A 22180-nucleotide genomic window follows, 5' to 3' on the forward strand; every position below is an offset into this window, starting at 1 on the left:
CCCCAGCTGGTGGCATTCTTCTGATAGGTTGTGGAACATTTTGGACATAGGACATAGCTGACAGATAAAGTATTGTAAGGTTAAAGCAAGATGTAGCCATCCCCTTTCCTGCCTGAGATCTGTTTCCTTTATCTCCTCAAGTTGTTCCATCAGATATTGTCCTAGTTTGAAAACCATGCCTAGAATTGTGTCTGGGATGTGGTTAACACAGCTTTAAATTGGGTTCTTAAGTGCTGATTTCGTCTTGGGGATTCGTACCTACCATCTGACTGATGATGTCTTACAGTGTGGTTCCTGGGAATGTTGTAAAGCTATAAATAAGACTTGTGAGCCCAGTTTCTCAACAGCAGGCATGCTTTAACTGCCCCTACTGTTTGGGCACTCAGACCTTTGTTTTAATTGGCTAGCCATTCAAGTGATAACTTGTATCTAAGGACTTATAGGCCAGAAAAGACTTGTGGTTAAGGGTAGTTGAAGATTAGTTCAAAAAGAGGAGAGATACACCAGTCAGTGCCACCTGTCATCCCTTAATTTGAGCTGACAGTCCATGAGCAGACAGGAAGGAGCAGAGCTGTTCCCTTGGAAAGTAGTCTCAGGCTACTACAATCAGTTACACCTTGGCCATGGAGTGCTACATAATGTAAAACACTTTGTAAGTGCAGTATCCAGAGTTAACTAAGCAGTGTTTGCTCTGAGCTTTTGAGTGTGCGTTCCGTGTGTGCCGCAGGGGGATCACAGTGCTTACAGAGAGTGCAAGCATTGGTGAGAAAGCACTGCAAGGATGCTGCGTGTGCCCTGGGTCCCTTCCCGTCTCACTTCAAATTGATAAGTATTAGCAAGACTTAGAGTAGCGCGTCTCTGTGTGTATGTTGACATGCACGTTAAAGTGCAGCCTCTGAAATTGCAACGTGGAGTGTATCACACTCAGACACTTACCTGTCAGCCAGCCCAGAGGAACTTGGTGCATGACTTCTGTACTTGGTTCTCTTTTCCTTCCTGGGTATCAGGTGGGTAAACACCCCCATGCCGCTGCCACCACTACCACTTAGTATTTTAAGAGAGATTGGAAAGGAACATTGAAATGGCCACATGTGAAATCAGCCAGCGGGCTTTGTAGAGTCATCTGAGCCCAGGCAGGTTTGATAGATTAGATTGGCTCAGTGAAACCCATTATAGGTTCCTCTTCTCTTTACTCTAAAAGCAAGCAAACAAAAATCCTCAGTTCCTGAGCCTCTTTCCAGCTAAGGTTGTGTATGGCATATAATCCTGGCCAAAACTGTATACATGGGAATTTCTGAAAAAGGCCTCCACTTCCTCCCTCCCTTCTTTCTTCCTGACAACATGGGCAGAAAATAAATAAAATAAAAAATTGAGCACAGTAGCCGTCTTCTGGCCCTGAAAAAACTAAATGCCAAAGGAGGCCAGCAAGGCTAGGAATAGAGAGTGGCCAAGACCTAGTTAACTGATTATATACTTAGACGGGTGCAGTAGTCCTGGGTTTCCAGTATCCAGACTTCATATTACATGGGAAATCATGCTATCTAGTAGACAGCTTTAAGCTGTTGTTTGCCTCTTCAACTCTTGACTCTGCTGTTACTGGAATTGAACCACTTTGAAGCATTGTAGGGACCTGGTAGGTGCAGTCTTTGTATCACATTTTATTTTCGTTAGACCTGTTAGTGTCTTACTGTGTTTTGAATAAGAATTAAAATTGAAGTACATTCTGACATTATTTTAGTATAATGTGTCATGTGCTTTGTTCAGTGCTCTTAATAAAAAAGGAATAGGACAAGGTATGTATTTGTTTCTTTTGTATTCCTGTGGCCAATACCTAACAGATCACATCCAGGTAAGAAAGCCAGGTTTATCTTGACTCACAGTTTGGGCTTTCAGTCCGTCATAGTAAGGAAAGCATGGTGGGTCCTCTCATTCCATAGTGGTGAGAGCATGATGTCAGAGCTGTAAACATCATGACAAGCCAAAAGGCAGAGTGAAGATAGAGCTGGGGATAACCTTCAGAACCTGGCTGTAAGCATAGATTTTTCACAACTTTAATAAGGGTTCATCCTCCCCTCTCACCCACCACCCACCAGAGGTAGTGGAAAGGAAAGGTTAACAGGAAACGGGGGCTGTGGAGCTGTTTAGAAATCGTTCTTCAAGGCAATTCCAATCTCTGTTCTCAGCAGTCCAGTCCACTAGCAAGCACCAACACCAGTCAGCTTCAGCAGTCCAGCCTACTTGGCAGTCACCACTCACGACTCAGCAACAGCAGTTCAATCAAGAAACTGCGAGACTCTGCTAATCAGCCAAATCCACAGAAGCAGCAAGAAGCCATAGGAATCTCAGGAAAAGTTCTTTGGAGAGTTTCTCTCTATGAAGTCACCACAAGCTAAACTCAGCAACACAATTTAAGGCGAACCAATACATGTGTGTCTTCAGTGAAGAATAGTGAGGTGGAGGAAAGCAAACCAGTGCTGGAGCTCCCACTGTCTGGGACCCTATTCTATCACTTCTAAATAGCAACATATGTTCACGTGTCTGTATAGCAAAACATCCTTTCACCTGTGTCTGCTTCAGGAAAACATTCTTTCATGTGTCTGTTTTAGTAAAACATCCTTTCACCTGTACGTTCCAGCAAAACATCATTTGATATAATTGACTTTACAAAGAAACCAGAAGTTTCCATTTCACCAAGCCCTTAGTGAGCTACTTCTGTCAACTAGGCCCCCTCCTATTAGCTCCCAGCTTCCCTAAATAGCAACACTAGCTAAGGAATGAATATCAAAAGCAGGAGTGTGTGGGGAATATTCCATACTCAGACCCTGACAGGGCACCCTTAGGGTTTGTGGAGCCATGCTGTTGGTTCAGTGCCATTGTTCTTCATGAGAGCACCGAGAAAGGACATGAAGGTATGCCATCTAACCCACACACTGGCCTAAAATAACCACCATGTATTCACCTTTGAGTCTCCAACCCCCTTGGGCTGGTCTAAGCTGGGCTCTCTCCTGCTGAGTACACCGAGGTTTCATATGACTAGGATGTTGTCTACTAGGTGGCTTTTATTCTACTCTGGTTTGAACTAGCATCTTGGCATGGCCACATGAGTCACTAGCCCAACCCAGACAGTAGCTGTAGGGAATCCCAGAAACAGGGGAATCAGAGAAGAAGAAAGAATGATGGCCATTTATACACCTTAGCAGAGAGCTCTAAAAGAACAAATCCCTTAATGGGATTTGATCTCCACTAAATAAATGACTCAGAAGTAACGAGCTTGTTCTTCAAGCATGAGAACCAGAGTTTGGATCAGACCCCAGCCCCCATGTGTAGCATCACAAACACTGAAGTTCCAAGGGATTTGATACCCTGATACCCTGAGATGATGAACACACACACACACACACACACACACACACACACACACACACACACACATTTTTAAAAATGTGTTAGGTGCTGGACAGAAGGTTTGGCAGTTAAGAACCTCTAATATTCTTGCAGAAGACTTGAGTTGGGTTCCTAGTACCCACATCAAGAACCTCACAAAATGCCTGTAACTCCAGTTCCAGATTGTCCAATGCTCTTCGGTCTCTGCTGACCCCTGTATTTATGTGCACATGCCTACACATACATGCACACACATATGCACATACATAAAGTTAAAAAATACTTTTAAGCTTAAAAAACGCTACTTGATTTTTCTATTTAAAATTGAAGCTAGGGTTTGGAGTGATGGCTCAGTGGTTGAGAGCACTAGATGCTCTTCACAGGATCTGGGTTCAATTCCCAGTACCCTTCCTGGTGGCTCAGAAGTGCTATAACTTCTGTTCCAGGGTTTCCAACTTCCATTCTTTGCCTCCGTGGGTACTAGGCATGAATGTAGTATATAGACAGACAGGCAGGCAAAAGATCCGTACACATGAAATAAAAATATTTAAAATTCAATGTAATGCCTTGGTTTTTATTACACTTAGTAAAAACAGAACTCTTCAGGCATCGACTTTGTCATTATTTTTAGCATTGCCAACTTGTCACTCCTGAACATTTGGGTATTAGTTCTAAGCCTGTATGAAAATATTGCTTTAAGAAGAAAGAAGTTGCATTTTTTTAAAGTACTGTTGAACTTTCTTTAAACTAGCGTTTTTAATAGACCATTTCATGAGATTTTGTTTATGAAGAGGGTTCAAAATAATAGGTCCATGAGCCAGCTGTGGAACCATGGTGGACAGCATCTCTTAGAGATTCATAATGGACAGTAGATAAGAGACTAAAGCACTCGGCTGTTTAATTGCATTTTGTTTGGTGATAAACTGAAAAGTTATTAGGATGGAGTCAGTGTATGTATATTTATATGTATTTTGAGGCAATCACCTTGTAGCCCAGGAAGGCTTTGAACTAAGGGACTCTTATCTACAGCCTCATGTGGCCTATCATTACAGCATGGGTAACCACAGTAGGCTTGCTTTTTTTCCCTGGGCTGTTCAGTAACATACCCATCCACGTTCCCAGCACTGCCCAGGCCTTGTCATCAGACTTCTCTGTCACCTTATGGTGTGGCCGAGGAGTGTAACCCTCTTTGACTTGGTGCCTGCTTTACTAGAAAAGACTTTTGTCCTTTACAGTATTCTGATTGGGGGCTAACTTTGTCTTGAGTAACTTAGAATGTTTTTCATGGACCCTTATTTTCTCTCCAAACCATCTTTCTAATTGTCATATGGCCCCTGTTTTACAGGCATGATAACTTGCTGATGTTCAGTGATTGGTTCTGTTCCTCTAGGGACTGGGGTTTGGGATCTGACCTTAAGGTCCTTCCTAACCACCATGCTACACTGCCAAGACTTGTTGGTGGGAAACGTTTATGATTAAAATGAAGCATGTTTTTAAAATTGTGTACGGTAGAGCGTTTTCCCCACTCAGTTTGCTGCTTGGTTTCCAGTAATTGGTCCCTAGTGCCTTGATTGGGAAAATGTTTTAATATTGAAAATAAAAATGCCTAGTGTTCCAGTGATGTCTTGTCCCCTGGGATATGTGACAGAAGCATAGCCCTAATATAAAGGCTTACATTGTTCTTTTGGAGATAGTTCATTCACCTTGGAGAAACACATTTTTCCTGATAAAGACAGACAGGGCTATAACTGGATAATATCCTTCTAATCTGAATTTATGGAGTCTACTTTCTAAAAAAAAAAATAAAAAAAAAATAAAAAACATTCTTGGTGGGAAACATGCTTGTATCAGTAAATATTTTTGTATCAAATAATTTTATCTAGAAAGAAATTAGTGAATCAAACATTTAATATGTGGTTTACATCATATTTACTTGACACGAATCCATCCCATCAACAGGCAAATCACGTCAAGACCTTTTCTCGTGGCTGATAGGGCAGGAGACTCCAGGGAGGTGTCTGTATCGGAGTGTCCTTAGCTGCAGCCTCGGTGCTCACAGGCCCGGGCCTCCTTTCCACAGAGCAGTGGTTTCCATCGAAAGACCACCTCGCAGGGTCATGAGTACCTTTTATTTTTGGTTCTTTTTATAAAATCTCTTCGTTTTTATTTTTATGAACATATAAGAAGTAGTGAGTTTCATTGTGATGTTTTTATGAATGCATATAAACATATTTTGCTCATGTTAAATAAAGGATGCTTCGAGCATCTCTGCCAAAGGGCATGCTGAGCTGCTCTGTGTCTTCCAGCTTCACCATAAGAAAGCTCGGAGTTCTTTTTGAATCTTCCTGGTTTCTCCACTGCAAAATGAACACTTGGTGTTTCAGCCACATTTGAGAGAATATATACATATACACATACCTTCTTTAGAAACAAGGGTTATAGAGATTTATTTGAGTCAGGTAAAAAATAGTTTGATTTATTTGACTGGGTAAATATAGTCCATGTAGGTCTGTTCTGCTTCAGATTTTCAGGTTAATCAAAGGACTTTGACATTAGAGGGCAACAATGACATTAAAATCTGAACAACCCGTATAGTAAGATGGTATCAAGTATACTGTAGTACTTTCTCAGGACACAAACACCAAGGGTAGATGTTCTCAGAACTGCTGTATGTGGTGAGAACAGTGTGAAGCTACAATTCTTTAGAGTAGTCTGGGGCTCATCTGCAGACATTATCAGTAAAAACGCTGACTTGGAATCCCTTTGTAAAGATGCCTGCTGTAATAAAGATGGTTTGCCACCATTCTTCAAGAGTGCAGATGATTTTCACTTGTTCTAGAAACCCAGGAATTTACAGTTTTAGGGAATGTTCAGGCTAACGTGTTAAAAAGTAGCTTCCTCACTGTGGTGGTCTGAATGAGAATGCCCTCTATAGGCTCATATATTTGAGTGTTTGGGTCCCAGTTGTGTCTGGGGAAGAGGTGTGTCATCGAGGGCTGGCACAATGCAACAGCCCGTGGCATGGCATTCCCAGTTCATGTTCATATGAACACCCCCCTCGACCTCGTGTTTGTGGATTAAATGTAGTGTAATCTGACTCCTACTCCAGCACTGTGTCTGCCTCTGTGCTCATGCTCAGTGCCATTGTGCTCATAAACTCTTCTACCTTCTGGAACCATGAGTGCCCAGTTAAATCCCTTTCTTTTATAAGTTTTCTTGCGCATGGTGTTTTGTCATGGGGATAGAAAAGTAATTTAAGACACTTACCCCAAACCCTGTGATTTAGGAGTTACAGCTCCCTGTGCTCCACAGTGACTCTGAAGCAGCAAGTCCACAGGCTGTTTGTCCTAGGAACTCATGGGATACAAGGAAAAGGAGTCGGAGTTCCTTCCTAAAAATCTTCTACCTAGATTTGAGGTAGTCCCTAGGGGAACATTGGAAACTCTCCACCCATTCCCATTTTCAGCTCCTTACAGGATCCAGTCTGCACATGCCCCTAGCCATGGTCAGGTCTTTCCAGCTTGGCCGAAAGCTTCTGGCAGCAGGAGGGAGGTTCCACAGTACACTGCGTCTAGCATATACTCGTAGCTGAAGGAGCAGGGGCCATTGGGTTTCCTGACATAGGTCTATCCCTCTCTCGCCCTTAGCTGCCCTGCTTTCCATCCTCTTCTTCCTTCATTTTATATTCCATAACCACCTATGGGGAAGCTCTTCTTTCTCGAGAACAGCTACCAATTCTTTGGAGATTATTCTTTTAAAAGTCTTTTCCTAATCTGCTCCATGTTTTCTACTATTGAATTAAAAAAATGAATTGAAGCTTATCATACCACTAGGACATAGAGATGCAGTAATGTCGTCATTTAAAAACTCCGTGCATCAGCAGAATACACTAGTCATGGTTGCAGACTAGACCTGTCAATGCATGCAGAAAGTGATGTACTCAAGTCTCCAGGCTTCTCGAGCAAGTGATGAATTACAAAAGGCACACAGTAACTCTGCAGTGGAAAAGTCCTGGAGACACTCCTTAATTCAAGGTCAACACCAGTAGAAAGGTCTTGTGACTTTTAGCAAACAGGAAAGAGCAGGTTGGTCTGTGGGACTCCATCCCATCATGGGTGCAGCCCAATTAGAAGGGAACATTAGTCCCTACCATAAGGTCTATACAGAATATCTAACCACTGCCCTTCAGTAATGCCAAGCTTATAGTAGACAAGCAAAACCAAAGTTACTGTCACCAGTTAGAGGAAACTCAGCAGTGACAATGACTATGGGGTCCAAGGTTAGCTCCAGAACCGAGAAGGAGCACACCCGGGAAAATGCTAGTTCTGTCTAGAGTTCAGGGACTGGGGATACAGCCCGATCAGTAAAGTGTTGTCCTGCAAGCATAGCTTGGACCCTCAGCATTCACATAAAAGGCCAAGCCCTGTGCTCTATAAGATAGTGTGTTGGAGAAAATCCTCACCATCATCTCTGAGCCTCTTCAGGTGTGTACCCACACACACACACACACACACACACACACACACACACACACACACACAGCCCCTATGGTTCTATGGTTTAGTTAATATCTGCTACTACAACCACTAGTTACAAGTGCTGTTTCACTGTAAAAGTTGTACTTGTGCTCTGAGTGAGATGTGAGGTCCTGCTATTTTCTGCCCTTTATCTGACTCTAATATTTTAGTAAAATAAGTAAATAAACAAACAAATAAATGGGAAAAACATGCTTGTTTAATAAGTGTATGTAGTGGCTTAATTTGTAAGAATATACTAAAATTCCACTCAGCCTGTACCCCTTCTTCAAACATGTGTTTATGTTCTAGCAAATTATACCATTTATTCTTAATTAGCCCCTTTGTGGGTAGAAAAAAGGCAATGCCGTTTTTGCATATGTGTCAAATACATCCAAGTCCAGCTACATACTCTCTTCTCATCTTAAGGATTGAGAAGAGAGCTGTGAGCTGCACACCTTTGTATCCCTTTTTTGTGGCATCCTGCTTTTCTCTCCCCTTCTTACCACCAGCACAATATTGCTTCCAACTGAAGATGATCAACAATTTTTCATTCTTTTCAAACCACATAATTATATTCTACAGCATAGCTTCAACGTTTCTCCATATGTGCTTAGTTCTTTTTCTCTGCTGTATACATTTCTAGCAGAACACCCAGTATTTATCCTTTCTCCCATGACAAATAGATTGAGAATTTGGGTTTGGGTTTTGAATGGATGGTGGATATTCTTGATGTCTTTTCTGAGGCCAAAGTAGGTCCTCTGAACTCTAGAAACAGTATCCACACTTGTAATGTTGCCTTCCTTTATAATTGGTTTTCTTTGATATTAGATTGAAAATTTCTCAAGGGTCTAATTTCCCAGAGTGAATTATTGTGATAATGAGGGTCTGGTGTTAATTGAATAAGTAAATATTTTAATTAATTAAATACTGCCTATATATTTCAAATATTCTGAAGTGTTTATGCAGTGTTGCCTTCTTGTTATTTTATATCATTAGAGAGATTTGTGCAGTACGGGCAACTGGTCACTGAGGTGGAAGTGTACAAGCAAACTGCGACCTACAGCTTTACAGTGAGAATTCTGTAGGAAGCTCGGAGGCAGCCTCGGCACAGCTGCTCTGTGCTTATCTCATAGAACTTGTAACCAGCATCGTTTTCCCTGCCTTCCACATCACAGAGGGGCGGGCAGTCCACTCATTTGTACCGCAGCAAAATCCTCACTTCTGTGCATCATTCTCATTAGAACACTTTACTGTTTTTGATTATTTGGGATTTGTGTCCAAAGTGGAATTATACCTCAGTCCTCCCTCTCCCTACCTGCCCCATTATTTTATACAGATTTTCTCTTACTCTACAAAATATTCACCAGGTTTCACAGCTCTCTTGCTATTGATTTCAATAGCCAATCTAGACTAAGTAGTGCTAACTATTGTTCATATTTTACAGGCTACAAAGACTGAAGAAGTTGGGGAAGGTTAAAAGACTGACTCAAGTTCACAAACTAGACACAAAACTAGAGTTCTCAGCTCAGTCCTGACCAGATGTTAAAGTTTTATTATTCACCGTGAAGGAGCACAAGTGTTATTGTGTGACCAGTATCAGTGACATAATGACCATTTGACAGCTAGGAACAGTGTTGTGATGCTATTAGTGGGAATCTGGTAGCTGCTTTTGTTGCTCCCTCTTTGTTAAAAATCTCCCAGGAAAAGCTTAAGACAGTGAGACGAGCATAGGGAGGTCTTAGAAGTGACGCACAGGGAGAGGCACAGCTCACCTAAAGCTGCACTGTCCAAGAAGACAGAGGGCTTTTGATAGCCTTAGACCTACTGATGAGTTAACACCTCTCCACACAGAGTGTGGCTGATCGCTCAGATTGCACTTTTTAAGCTGCAGAGGCAGTGCACTTAGGATACTGTCTTCATGTCAGAAATGCACTTTTGTGCTTGAAAATGATAAAAAATTACAATCGATCCTAACAACTGTTCTGTTCATCTTTATTGATCAGGTGCAAGAAAGATAAATCGTAGCCCAAATAAGATTATAGTAAATGTTAGCATCATAGGGGACTGGCGGTTGATAGAGAGCCATTCATCATCTCAAATGGTGACCTGTCCGTGGCTCCAGCCACCCCAGTCTGCTGTCTAATCACATACCTATTGATTTTATCTGCATCTTAGAAACCTGGATGTGACTGTCATTGGACAACCCGGATTGTTAAATGCAAAGAGGTCACCAGTGTGAGGAGGCTTTCATTTTCATTTTCTTACCAACCAACAATGATTTATTATAAAATAAACTACCCAAGCTTGGCTGTGAAGCCCAAGTGATTGGAGGGTGAGGGCACACAATAGAGCCTCGCATTGTTGCATCCTCTGTACTGCCCAGGGCTTTGCAGGGTATTTCATTGAGTCTGAGAGCTCATGGGTCATTTGGGCCGACCCCTCTAGTAACACTGCTTTCAGAGCAGCTAGCAGCTAGTCAAAAGGGGAAATTATCAGTCCTGCTGTCCCAGGGAAAGCATTGGCTGGCCGCTGCAGCTTAGCTTATGTTTTTCATGGGTTCATATCTTACAAGGTGCAGCCTTTCTGCTAAGGTTACTAAGTCTGCCTTTTTGTTCATGTCGATTATTAAAAATGTTGAGATTCTCTAAGTCGTGTGAAAGTGGTAGAACACTTCTTTTTGTTGTTGTTGTTGTTGTTGTTGTTGTATCAAAGATTCCCAGACCAGGTCTGGAACTTGCCGTGTAGATCAGGCTTGGCTGCAACTAACCCCTCTCTGCCTCTGCCTCTTTAGGTGTTGAGATTAAAGGCAGGTACCATCGTGCTTGCCTAAGATCCATACCGAAACACAATATTTTTTGGTAAATACTGCATTTGCATCACTGTAAATGTGTGTGAATTTTGTTCTTTGGGTTTAAGAACCTTTTGATTTTACTGCCCTAGTTAACCAAGTAAGGTAGTGCTAAGATATCCTTCAAAAATACGTTAGGAATTTTCACAGGAGGTGATCCTAAACATCTGGACATTTGTATCAATCAACATGAACAAAAAGGAAGACTTAGTAATTAGTAATCCTTTATGATGAATTAATATTGTGAATATTGTCCTATGTATGTATGTATGTATGTATGTATGTATGTATGTATGTATGTATGTATGAATGTCAATTCTGCTATTTAAATGAGTGGCCTTCCATGTATTTAAGTACCATGCCACTTAAGCACAAACCCCTCTACTTGTGGTGTGCCTACAACAAGGTTGCTTCAGCTTTTTAAAACTGTAGATCTTCAGAACATTTGTCTTCTAGCATAGTGAAAATGTGTCAACTTTATCCACAGAGCTCAGAATTCTACAAAGTTACTACCGAGGAGTATCAGAAAGCTGCTGAAGAGGTGGAGTCCAAGTTCAGGTGAGCTTTACCCTGCCCTGGCCTGACCCAGAGAAAGCTTGGCTCTGTTGCTTGGGATACTTGGAGGTGTTTTCAGGAGGTCAGACTACAGCCATGTTCTCTGCTTCACTGGAACACTTGATGGGAGATTGTTGCTGCTCCATCCATTTATGAGCTAAGTAGAAAATAAAAGAAAGGGTAAGAGAGTTTTCAACCGAAGTAGTAGACGGCATAGAATGTTGTTGTAAATTACTACCTCTATTAATTGAAACATAGGAAACAGTCACTTTTAAAACGATGGGCAGGTCCCAATTTGGATATCTCGAATTTAAACTATTCTTTGTTTCTTCACAAGTACCTTGAACACATTTAAATGATAGACTTTACCTTGCCCTTGATTATGAAGGTGATGTTAAATCACTACATCTATTCATCCTCGTGATATCGAAATGAATATTCTGTAATTGATGGATCAAAGTGCCTGTGACCCATACCCTTATCTGTTCTCTTTACTGCCAGTTCTCTCTCATATTAGGTAAGAAGATATTTTACTGAGTTTAGAAAGGACTCCATTATATAACCTCTTTTAGTAGCATGTGTACAAATTAGTGAAGAAAAAAAGGTGTTGTGACAGATTTAGTTAAGAGATTACATTGAGCTCTGACCTCCTTTCTTGCACATGTTTATAAGCATTTAATAAAATGATTAAACCTTAAGGTAGAATTATTATTTTTTGCTTCAGTGCCATTCGTGTGGTAATGGATATTTGTGTTACTTAATGTTGATTAAAGTAAGTTTTTTTAATGATGGTTTGAGGTTTAAATAAATGTAAACTTTCTATCTTCCTTATCGGGGAAAAAAAAAAAAAAGAATAGGGGACAGAGGAGATCTCCAACAGTGAGTCACAGTTCCACCCATCAGTCAATGCCATTTATCTTTGAAGTCAGAGTCTGTGTGGCCCACGCGGGGCTCAGAGCTGGTATCATAGCAGACCTTCAATTCCTTGTTCTTTTGTCTTCACCTCACAATTGCCGTGGTTATAGCTATGTGCCACAGGTCTCATTCTAGGAGACCAGGAAGCTTTAAATGGCTAGAACATACAAGTGAACAAGGCCCTTGGTTTTATCCCTGGCACCACATTAAACCAGGTCAACCTGGGATACCTAAGATGCTGTTTCCAAAACAAATTCAGATAAAAGGTTGGATGTTGAACTAATATTGAAAAGTAGTACTGTACTTACCGGATTTTTTGATATCGTAGTAGTTTATCTTTTCTCCCGATAGAATAAGATTTCAAAATACATTCATTTTCCTACTTGGAAACCCTTTGACTTGGCATCCTGGATATTTCTTCATTCTAAGATATCACTATAAAAATAACTGTAGTTTAAGTTAGAAAGCAACGAAGACTAGAGTGTTCTGCGAGTCTTCATAAAGAGCACGGCGTTTGTCTTTGACTGGAGAAAGATATTGAGTAGGTGGAAGAGGAAGATGTCCAGAAGGAAAATGTTCCTGTTTTGTTAGTGGGTGACAACTTTAGTGAAGATCAATGGCTCAAGAGATTAGCACAGGATAGAGCTGCAGAGGTCACAGGTCACCAGCTGCCAGGCTGAAGGTGGGTCTTCATTTAGGAAGAAGTAAATGGGGTGGGTTGAGCCCAATAGTGCCCTGGTTCAGTGCTTTGTAGGAATAGACAGGCTTGGCTGGACATGTAAGAAACAAGAGTCCAAAGTACCAGGCGGGCATCCTCAGCTGGTAAGAGCAGATTGGTGCGAACTGTTTGTTAGATTGGATATGAGTGAATAGCTGGGTAATGGAGTACGCTCCAGGTCTGCAGAAGGCTAGAGAAGGAAGTCCCCACCCAACACTCAGAGTTTTCTAAGGCCTTCATGGCCTGCAGATGGCCACTTTCTCCTCCTGCCTTCACTTTGTGTGTATCTTCTAGTCTTTTAAAAATATATAAGGACAGTAGTCAGACTAGACTACAGCCCATTCTTATTTATCCTACATTAATTACCTTAAAAAAAACTGATCAAGCTTTGTAGATCTGCCTGCCTCTCTCCCAAGTGCATGCTAGGATTAAAGACGTGCCACCACAGCCACCCCTCAGTGGCTTTAATAACCCTAAATGCAGTCCTACTTTGATGTAGTAGGCATTAGGGTTTAGCATATAAGTTAGAAGGTAAGGATGACACAGGTGAGTCCTTCCATTCCTTGGATAGAACAGGCAAAAGAACCATGCTTGTGAGTTTAGCAGTTAGAAAACTGATCATCTTGAAGAATGTCTGATTCCGGATAAGAAAAATGACTCTTAAAGTGCTCCACTGAGCCATCCTTCCACGAGGTCTGCACTTAACTACTGAAAAGGAAGCATGAGAGAACCCATGAACCACATGAGTGTTTTGATGACCCTACAAGAAAATGTGGACCTGGAGGGTAAACTGAGTTATGAGAAGAATCCCAATAGCATCATTTTCTTGCACTCTGATGTATTGTTTGTACAGTCCAGTTAGGGTCTGGACTGACTGGTGAGTTAGGCTTTGCCTTTGCCACAGACAGGTCCAGATTGCATCAGGCTCCTTGAGAGATAATGCTGAAAACTTTGGAACCTGTCTTGTGGTGGAAATTATTATTTATGGTGGGCTCCTCAGCTCATGTGATATCAGGGTGATAGGTCAAAGACTGACCCACGAGACCTCAGGAAGGTATGCTCCCCTGCTTGGCAGTCCGAGTAGACGGTCTCTCGAGTCCTCGGCCAGGTAACTGGCCCTGGGGGCAGTATCAGCTCTGCAGTCAGAGCTCTCCACACTGCCCGTGCGTCTCCTCCTCTGGCTAATTTTTTTGTTACCCTTTCCCAGCAATGAAGCATAATTGACTTTGGCTTAGTTCTCTTGAGACTTTCTGAGTGAATTCTCAGTCCCTAGAGCAGTTTGAGAGCCTTGCTACACTTAGTTTTGTCAGCAGTAAGGGAAGTCTGTGGAATGTTCCCTCAGACTACCATTTTCCCAACTGCAGTGCCAACAAATAATTCCGGCTTACTTCATACTTTGAAGAGGCTTTAGGATTCATATTTTAGAGAGAAGTTCTTACTATCCCTGTGTTGCTGCTTTCTAGCTACTGCCTGTTAAGTGGAACATCTCAGAGTGCCCTGTGCTGATTTGCACTGTGACTAGAAGAGGGACTTCCCAGCTTCAAAGAATAAAAATTGCTTAGAAGAGTCCCATGTCTCCTTAAAAGATTGACCATCACAAACTGTCATGACCCTCCGTCTGTTCCAAAGCAGTGTACTATATCTTAGTCTGTCTTGTCTGACCAGGTGACTTTGACTGCTTCCACTCTGTACACCTGTGTAGCACCTAGGAGCTTCTCTTTGAGGCTGTCTGACCATCCTGAACCTGAACTCAGCAGTCTCACTTAAGCAGCAAACACAGAAGGCTCTTCAGTCCTTTAGTTAATTTTGTTTGCTGCTAGAAGATTGATTAGGATGTACCTTGTTTGGCTGCATGAGATGAATACTTTTTAAATTGCCATTTTAAGGGCAATCTTATATTCCTAAAATGGGGCTTGCATGAAGTCACCCAAAGAGGAAAGAAAGTGAGAATTATCTAAGATAGCAGATGACTAATACCTTGATGTCAGCTCCTCCTGCCAAGACATTCCAGGGCCAGTTAAAATACTAGCTCATGTTCTTAGCCTGCAAGCTCAGAAAACCATTTAGGCACGTTAGAATTAGTGGGGCTTCTCTTTTCCTACTTCATCTACATGGCATGCATTCCTAGAAATGCTGGTGTGACCCACCCCTGTTGTGTTCTACATGTGTGTGAGGAGGACAGGTGGTCTCACTGGGGCAAAGCCTATGATGCAGCATAAAAGAGGAAAGACCAGCTTCTCAAGTGAAAACCCTTCCACAGACCCAGAGTTCTGTTGTAAAGAGAGCTACCTCCCCAATATACTCTAACATGATCACCACTGTTCTGGTGTGAATTATAGAACTTAAAGACAATACATACTATTTAATTTTTTCTTCAAGTACTTTTTTCCATAATAGCTTTGTTTCTAGCTATGAGACATAAATCCAGCGGTCAGTGAGGTGGCTCAGCAAGTAAAGGCATTTGCTGCCAAGCCTCACAACTGGAATTCAATACCTGGAAGTCTTGTCGTATTAAGAGAACTTATTCCTGCACATGTATTGTAGCGCTTACTGCCTGCAGTAGAAAGCAGCTTAAGATCATAGCTTGTGACCACTTGGTGTTAGCATCCTGTTCCTCAATATGACAGGAAGGTTTTTCTTTATCTAGCCTTCCCTGTTGTATAGCTAATTAGAATGTTACATTTACCGGTGTTACATCAGGTTGGGAGTGTAGCTCAGAAGGTAGAGTACTTGCCCAGTGTGCCTGAGGCTGTGGGTTCAATCCTCAATACTACAAAGAACAAAAAAGATTGTATGTGGTGCTTAGGGCAAGTCTAACTCAAAATCCACGTTCAGTAAATGTTAGATTTTATCATTGTATTAGAGTTACAAAACTATGTGCCAAAGGAATACACAAAATCTAGATGGTATTAGGGCACTCTAACAGAACAGAAAGAGAGATAACAATAGGAGAAATAAGGACTGAAGGCCGTCCATAGCCTAACCAGGATTCCAAGCACACATGGACAAACAGTATAGCTCTCAGAGATGTGTCTCAGTGGAGCAGTGAATCCTGCAGGGCCTGTTTTCAGTCAACATCAGAACGGCCTCTCCCTGATAGATCGGTGATCACGTATCAGCCCGTACAAAGCAGAATGCTCCCGGGTCTGTGCGTGCAGACTGTTTTTAAAGCCAAGACCAAGCAAGTGTAAAGCACATGCCAAAGAAACATGAACTACGGTACAGTAAAGGCAGTGCAGTGCTGTAGGAAGCACTTTAGGATTGGTTGACATTTCCTTCCCAGGCTGTTCTTAAAATAATAAAGTGAACAGTTTCTACCTTCCATCAAAGAGGGGATGAGGTAGAAAATGGTTTGGGTCTTGAGCAGTGCTTTTGGAAGGGCTTCATTGGAGACTGAGCTTCCCAACTTGGCCTCAGCCTCATTGAATGGTGATGCAATGTAAAGAAAGCAGTGCGATTGTGAGATTGCACATGTATGCAGGTAATAGAGCCAGCTGTGTGCTGGAGTACAGGAGAAACTTCACTTTGACCCTTGAATGACGTCATCCACCTGGCTTAGATATCTAGCCTCATAAAGTCTTAAAGGTTAGCTAGCCTGAAGGAATGATGCTGAGGTGGTTTTAGAGTGTCTGGAATGCTATGCAAAGCTTGTGCAGATACAGTGGGCTTTGTGAGTGTCACCGGCTACTCAAAGTGTTTCTTCCATGTAAAAACCCTTTGCCTTTAAAATGTCCTTGGCTTTGGGGATCCATTTCACAGTACTAGTTCTTGTAGGTGTTGGTGAGGCCTGCAGGTCTGGTGACATCAGCAAGTGCTTCTCCTGTTTGCTATCATCACAGTGTAGGTCACAGACAGTTGTAAGCAACAGCGCTTAAAAGATCCTGCTTAATTGGCTGTACAGTAATTAAATAAGGTTTTGGCTGGTAAATTTATTATTCTAGTAGAAGCCTAGACCAGTGTGTCCAAATGTCTGTGTGACTTCAATTTGGAAATATTAGATTAATAGGACTAATTGTACTACAGGTACAGAATTTACCCTGATTAATGTCTTAAGTCTCTTCTAGAAGTTTAGTCAGGTAAATTTATGTTACTTACTTTTCCACCTAAACTTTTAATTAAAAGTGATTTCAGAACTCTGAGCCGCTCAGTGGCACCTTGCTGCTTGTCCGAGGTGCTCTGAGCTTGCGCTCTGGCAGCTTTCCAGGACTCCAGCTGCCATCCTGAGTCACCCCTCTTACCAGAGGACTGCCGCTATAGCCATTGCTGAGTATTGGCGTCTGCTGCTGACAAGTTCCCTACACTCTGTCCTTCGTGCTCACCAAAGTCCACTTAAAACCTGCGTTAGTGCTGTGTGAATGGACCTAGCCTGCCAAATGTACATGAAAAATCTTTTATCTATGATTCTCATTGATCATTTTGAAATGATCAAATGGTTTATCTCAGTCAGACACTAATTCACATTGATCAAATTCAAAATGACCCAGTTGACTTAGTTTCTACTGAACACAAATTGTATTAAAACAACATTATTTGGGCATGCTGCCTGTTCTAATGCAGGAGTGATGATGTTACAGCCGTTACATCATAGCTAGACTTATTGTGTTATAAAGCTGTCTCCTTCATAATGAAAAGTTTACACAAGAAGAAAGTGCATATTCCAGGAAAAATGGGGCTCCAGGCAAGAATTTGGACTTCTACTAATTAAATTCTACATTTGTATTGGCCCTCCACCACCTCCCGCCCCCCATCCCCCACTCTTTTCTTTTTTAATTTGGGAGTCTGTGAGCAGGAAATAGAGCAGCTGCAGTGGTGACATTTAATTCCCTATGGCCCTTGGAGCCAAGTAACATCTTGATTATTCAGTAAGAGAGAAGTTGAAGAAGCAAAATTCTAGATAAAATAAATATACCTGTGCCCTCTGCACATGCCCTTCTTGGTTACAGTTGCCAGTTTAGAAGTTCAGGGTTATCTGTGGGTTTTGTTTTTTAAACATAAGCTCACCTGTATTGACCTCCGCAGTATTTTTGTACCCTATGGAATGTGAGGAGAATTTCAATTCTTTTAAAGAAAATGTTTATGCTTAAGACTATACTTTGGAGCTGGAGAGGTTGCTTGGCCAGTAAGTATGCAATGCTTTTGCAGAGGCGACTCACAACTGTCTGCAGCTCTGAGAAACCCCATGCCTTCCTATAGCCTGCGAGAGCACCAGTACTCATACAGTGCATATGAACTCATAGGAGCAGACACACACGTGCACACAAGAAATAATATTTTCCAAAAAGAATGTATTTTTATGTATGGCTCAGAGGAAAGGCTGAACATGGACTTGGCTGTTTAACTTACTCAGTCCCAGCAAATGACTTACTGTGTCTTTGATGTTTCCTAGTTCCCAACAGTGAAATGTAAACTGGTACTGCCTCCCTGTTATTTTAGGCCCCGAAGCTGAAAGGTTTAAAATGAAGAGAAGAAAGTTCCTCTTTCTCCGTGGGAAAAGATTGTCTTAATTTGTTTCTTTAAGTCTAATATGGAAAGGGTGTGTTTGGATGATGCCATCAGGAATGTGAAGAGTAGACCCAGCCCCAAGCTATCCTCTGGGTTGCTCATTTTCCTCTGAGTATCAAATTAGTTCCAAGGAGCTTTGAAGAGAGACACCAATATTTGAGAATATTTCTTTCTGTAATGAGCATTTGAAAATTATTATTTGGATGTTGGGGGCAGGAGACACTTTAGTATTTTATACTCCTTGGCCCCAGGAGTGGAGCCCTGCTAATCAGGCCTTTTAGTTCCTTGAGTTGAATCTTCACTGCTTAATCCATACATTTTTTATGAGAATAGAAGTAAATGGTAAGATAGGTCCAACTCTTGGGACTTAAATTTCCAACTGTATTTTTTTTTAAAGATTTATTTATTTATTTTTATATGATTACACTATAGCCATCCGCAGGCACACCAGAAGAAGACATTGGATCCCATTACAGATGGTTGTGAGCCACCATGTGGTTGCTGGGAACTGAACTCAGGACCTCTGGAAGAGCAGTCAGTGCTCTTAGCCACTGAGCCATCTCTCCAGCCCCCAACTGTATTTTTAACCTACAGCTTTCCACTGAATTCATGGTGTTTTGTAGAAAGGTGCAGGAAGTGGTGTTATTCATTTCCATGAAAGGCAGTACAAACTGCAGCCACCTCTGGACAGCTGCATCTGTCTGGAGCACTATGGAAATGCTCCTGTCCCTTCAGCAGAGGCAGAAGTCACAGTGTAACCAACATCAGTGGTGCTGCAGCCAAGGTAGCTGTGGCCCAGAGCACCTGTCACTTGGCAGTCACTTGCTGGTATTCCCTGGGGGTCTTCTCGCCTTTACTGAATGGAATGTGCAAAGCCACTCAGGCTGCTACCCTAAGTCTGTGAACTCATATCTCTTTCCCGCGGAAAGGAACAGATTGTTCTGTTTTCCCCTACAGAAACATTAGCATTGAACTTTCTTCTGTAATCAATACAATCCATTAAGAATCTAGCATTCCTTACATGTTATATGAAATATTAATTGTACCCTGTTAGTTAGATAAATAGAGATTGAGCCGCAGTGATACCTTGTTTCTGTCAGTGTGTTAAGTGAGAACTTGGTGAATTGGAGGGTATTTGTTTATTGGTCCTTGCTTATTTCGATAATTAACTATATCACTCACAGTTTTAAATAGTATAATATAGTTTAAAAGTAATTTCTAAGTTTTTTCTTGCTACTAACTACAGTTTATTTAGTTTGTAAAGGCACCACGTTTTAAAAAAAATCTTTAGTTTTTCTTTTGATGCTTTCAAAGATAAGGAAACAAAATTTTGCTCTCTGAGTGCCACTCAGAGTATTGAGGCTTGCAGGAGGGCCAATTATAGTTAATTATTGTCTGACTGACCTGCCACATTATAACATGTCCAGGACATTTCTGTAAGACAGATGTTAAATTCTGCCACCATATCAAGTTTGCAAAGTTAACCAGCGTAAGTTTTTGTGACAAAAAAAAAAAAAAAAAAAAAAAATGTATCAAAGAAGTTGTCTTCTGCCCATAGAAGTGGGAAGTCTTGAGATGTCTAGGATGCTGTCCAGGTAGCTGTATTATGAGGTTTGTCTGTGTCTTATCACTGCGGAGTCTGATAAACGTCTGTTAGTTCTAACCTGCTTTTAAACAAGTACGCTGCAGATGTAACAGCTGCCTCTTTGCTATGCGTGAGTGAAAATCATGCACAACAATTGAAACCTAGGATGATTAGACCTAAGCAGACCCTCTTACCCATTGACTGTGTAACAACCAAACCTGCCCACCGGGATGGCATCTTCCTATCATGGCTCCTTTGCTTTTTCATAGCAAGTAAGAACAATATAACAATTGGTAAATAACTACTTTAGAGAGCAATTCAGTGCTGTCTTAGTTAGGGCTTTACTGCTGTGAACAGACACGGTGACCAAGGCAGGTCTTATAAAGGATAACATACATATATTTGGGGCTGCTTGAGAGGGTCAGTCCATTGTCATCAAGATGGGAGCATGGCAGCATCTAGGCAGGCAGAGCTGAGAGTTCTACATCTTCATCTGAAGGCTACCTGTGGAAAACTTTCAGGCTGCTAGGGTGAAGGTCTGAAGCCCACACCCACAGTGACACACCTCCCAACCAGGCCACGCCTCCCAACAGTGCCACTCCTTGGGCTAAGCATATACAAACCATAACAGATACTTTGTCCATTTAGCAAAATAATAGTAGTAGATTCACCCCCTGGGACCTGTAAATCCCCATTTCCCCAAAACCATGGGTCTTAGCCAAATTTACAGCACCAAGCATTTATTTCCTCCTGTGGATGGAACATCCCTTAAATCCCATTGAAGTGGTTAGTTATGGCCCTAGCAGTCATGCCACTATTGCAGCTGTGGGTATATCTTGTCACAGTGATCATTAGTATACTTCATAGGTCACATGGGTGGATAGGAAAGAGAGGAAGTTGATGACTTTATTCCCCACAGCAGCCTACATAGTCCCTTCCGGTACTATGAAAACTAGACATCAGTGAGGAAGGGTCTGATATGTACCAACTTGATTTCTCCATTATGATCTCTTTAGCAATACAATATTACCATCAAGTCTGATGGGCAAATAAGAGCTCAGTGATTGGCTTAGGGATCTCTGGAACACTCTGACCAGCTCAAAAGGAGATAACCCATACCTGGCATTGGGTTTTTGTCTGACAAACTATTGTTTCTGGAAAGAGCATTATCCTTTGTATAGGGTATTTGTATGTGTTTATGGACCTTATAGAATAGTAGATATGGCTTTTCCAGACATCCTTAGTGTTAGTTAACCTTCCTGATCACTTCTACACTACAATTCCATCCCTCTCTCTACCTAAGCCTTCCTCCCTATTACTCCCTTTCCCTACATCATAGCACGTATGTTCCACCATTTCCACCCCCAACCAACAGTCCCTGTCTTAGAGTTTCTATTGCTGTGACAAAGCACTGTGACCAAAAGCAAGCTGGTGGGGGCGGGGGGTGTTATTCTGCTTACACTTCCACAGCAGTGTTCATTGAAGGAAGTCAGGGCAGGAACTCAAACAAGGCAGGAACCTGGAGTCCAGGAACCTATACAGAGGCCATGAAAGGGTGCTGCTTTCTTATAGAGCCCAAGACTACTATGCCAGGGATGGCACTACCCGCCATGAACTGATCCCTCCTCTACTGATCATTAATTGAGAAACTGAAGCTTCTTCCTCTCTGATGATGCTAACTTCTCTCAGTTGATACACAGATCCAGCGAGTACAGTCCCTTTCTAGTTTTCTGAATTCAAGAGGTACTCCAAATTAAACACATAAATTAAATATTCAACACAAGATCTATGTATGAATAAGAACATGGCCATGCTCTTCTCTCTGGGTCTGAGTTACCTCTCAATATGATATTTTCAGTTCTACCTATTTAACTACAATTTTCAACTTTCTTTATAGCTGTTTAAAATTCCATTGTTTAAATGGTTACCATTATTAATATTTATCCCTCAGATGATGGCTATCTAGGCTCGTTCCATATACTAGCTATTGTGAACAGCGAAGTTGTAAACATGGGGCGAGCTTATGTCTACATAGTAGGAAATAGCCCTTGGGGTATGTGTGTCCAGGACAGGGACAGTTGGGTTGTATGGCATATCTATTTCTAGTTTTCTAAGGATTTTTCACAGTGGTTGTACTGTACACATTCCTATAAACA

At 41.7% G+C, this 22180-nt stretch overlaps 1 protein-coding gene across 2 annotated transcripts in view; it reads left to right on the plus strand.

Annotated features, from left to right (window-relative positions):
- Positions 1 to 22180, plus strand: part of Chchd3 (coiled-coil-helix-coiled-coil-helix domain containing 3) — a 251796-nt gene that overhangs the window by 188909 nt on the left and 40707 nt on the right. For both annotated transcript variants that reach the window (XM_032906793.1, XM_032906795.1), the window contains one exon: positions 11237 to 11307. In XM_032906793.1, coding sequence (XP_032762684.1) covers positions 11237 to 11307 — 71 coding nt within the window. The remainder of the gene's footprint in view (positions 1 to 11236; positions 11308 to 22180) is intronic.

This window comes from Rattus rattus, chromosome 6 (assembly GCF_011064425.1).
Source record: "Rattus rattus isolate New Zealand chromosome 6, Rrattus_CSIRO_v1, whole genome shotgun sequence".
Classification (NCBI taxonomy): Eukaryota; Metazoa; Chordata; class Mammalia; order Rodentia; family Muridae; genus Rattus; species Rattus rattus.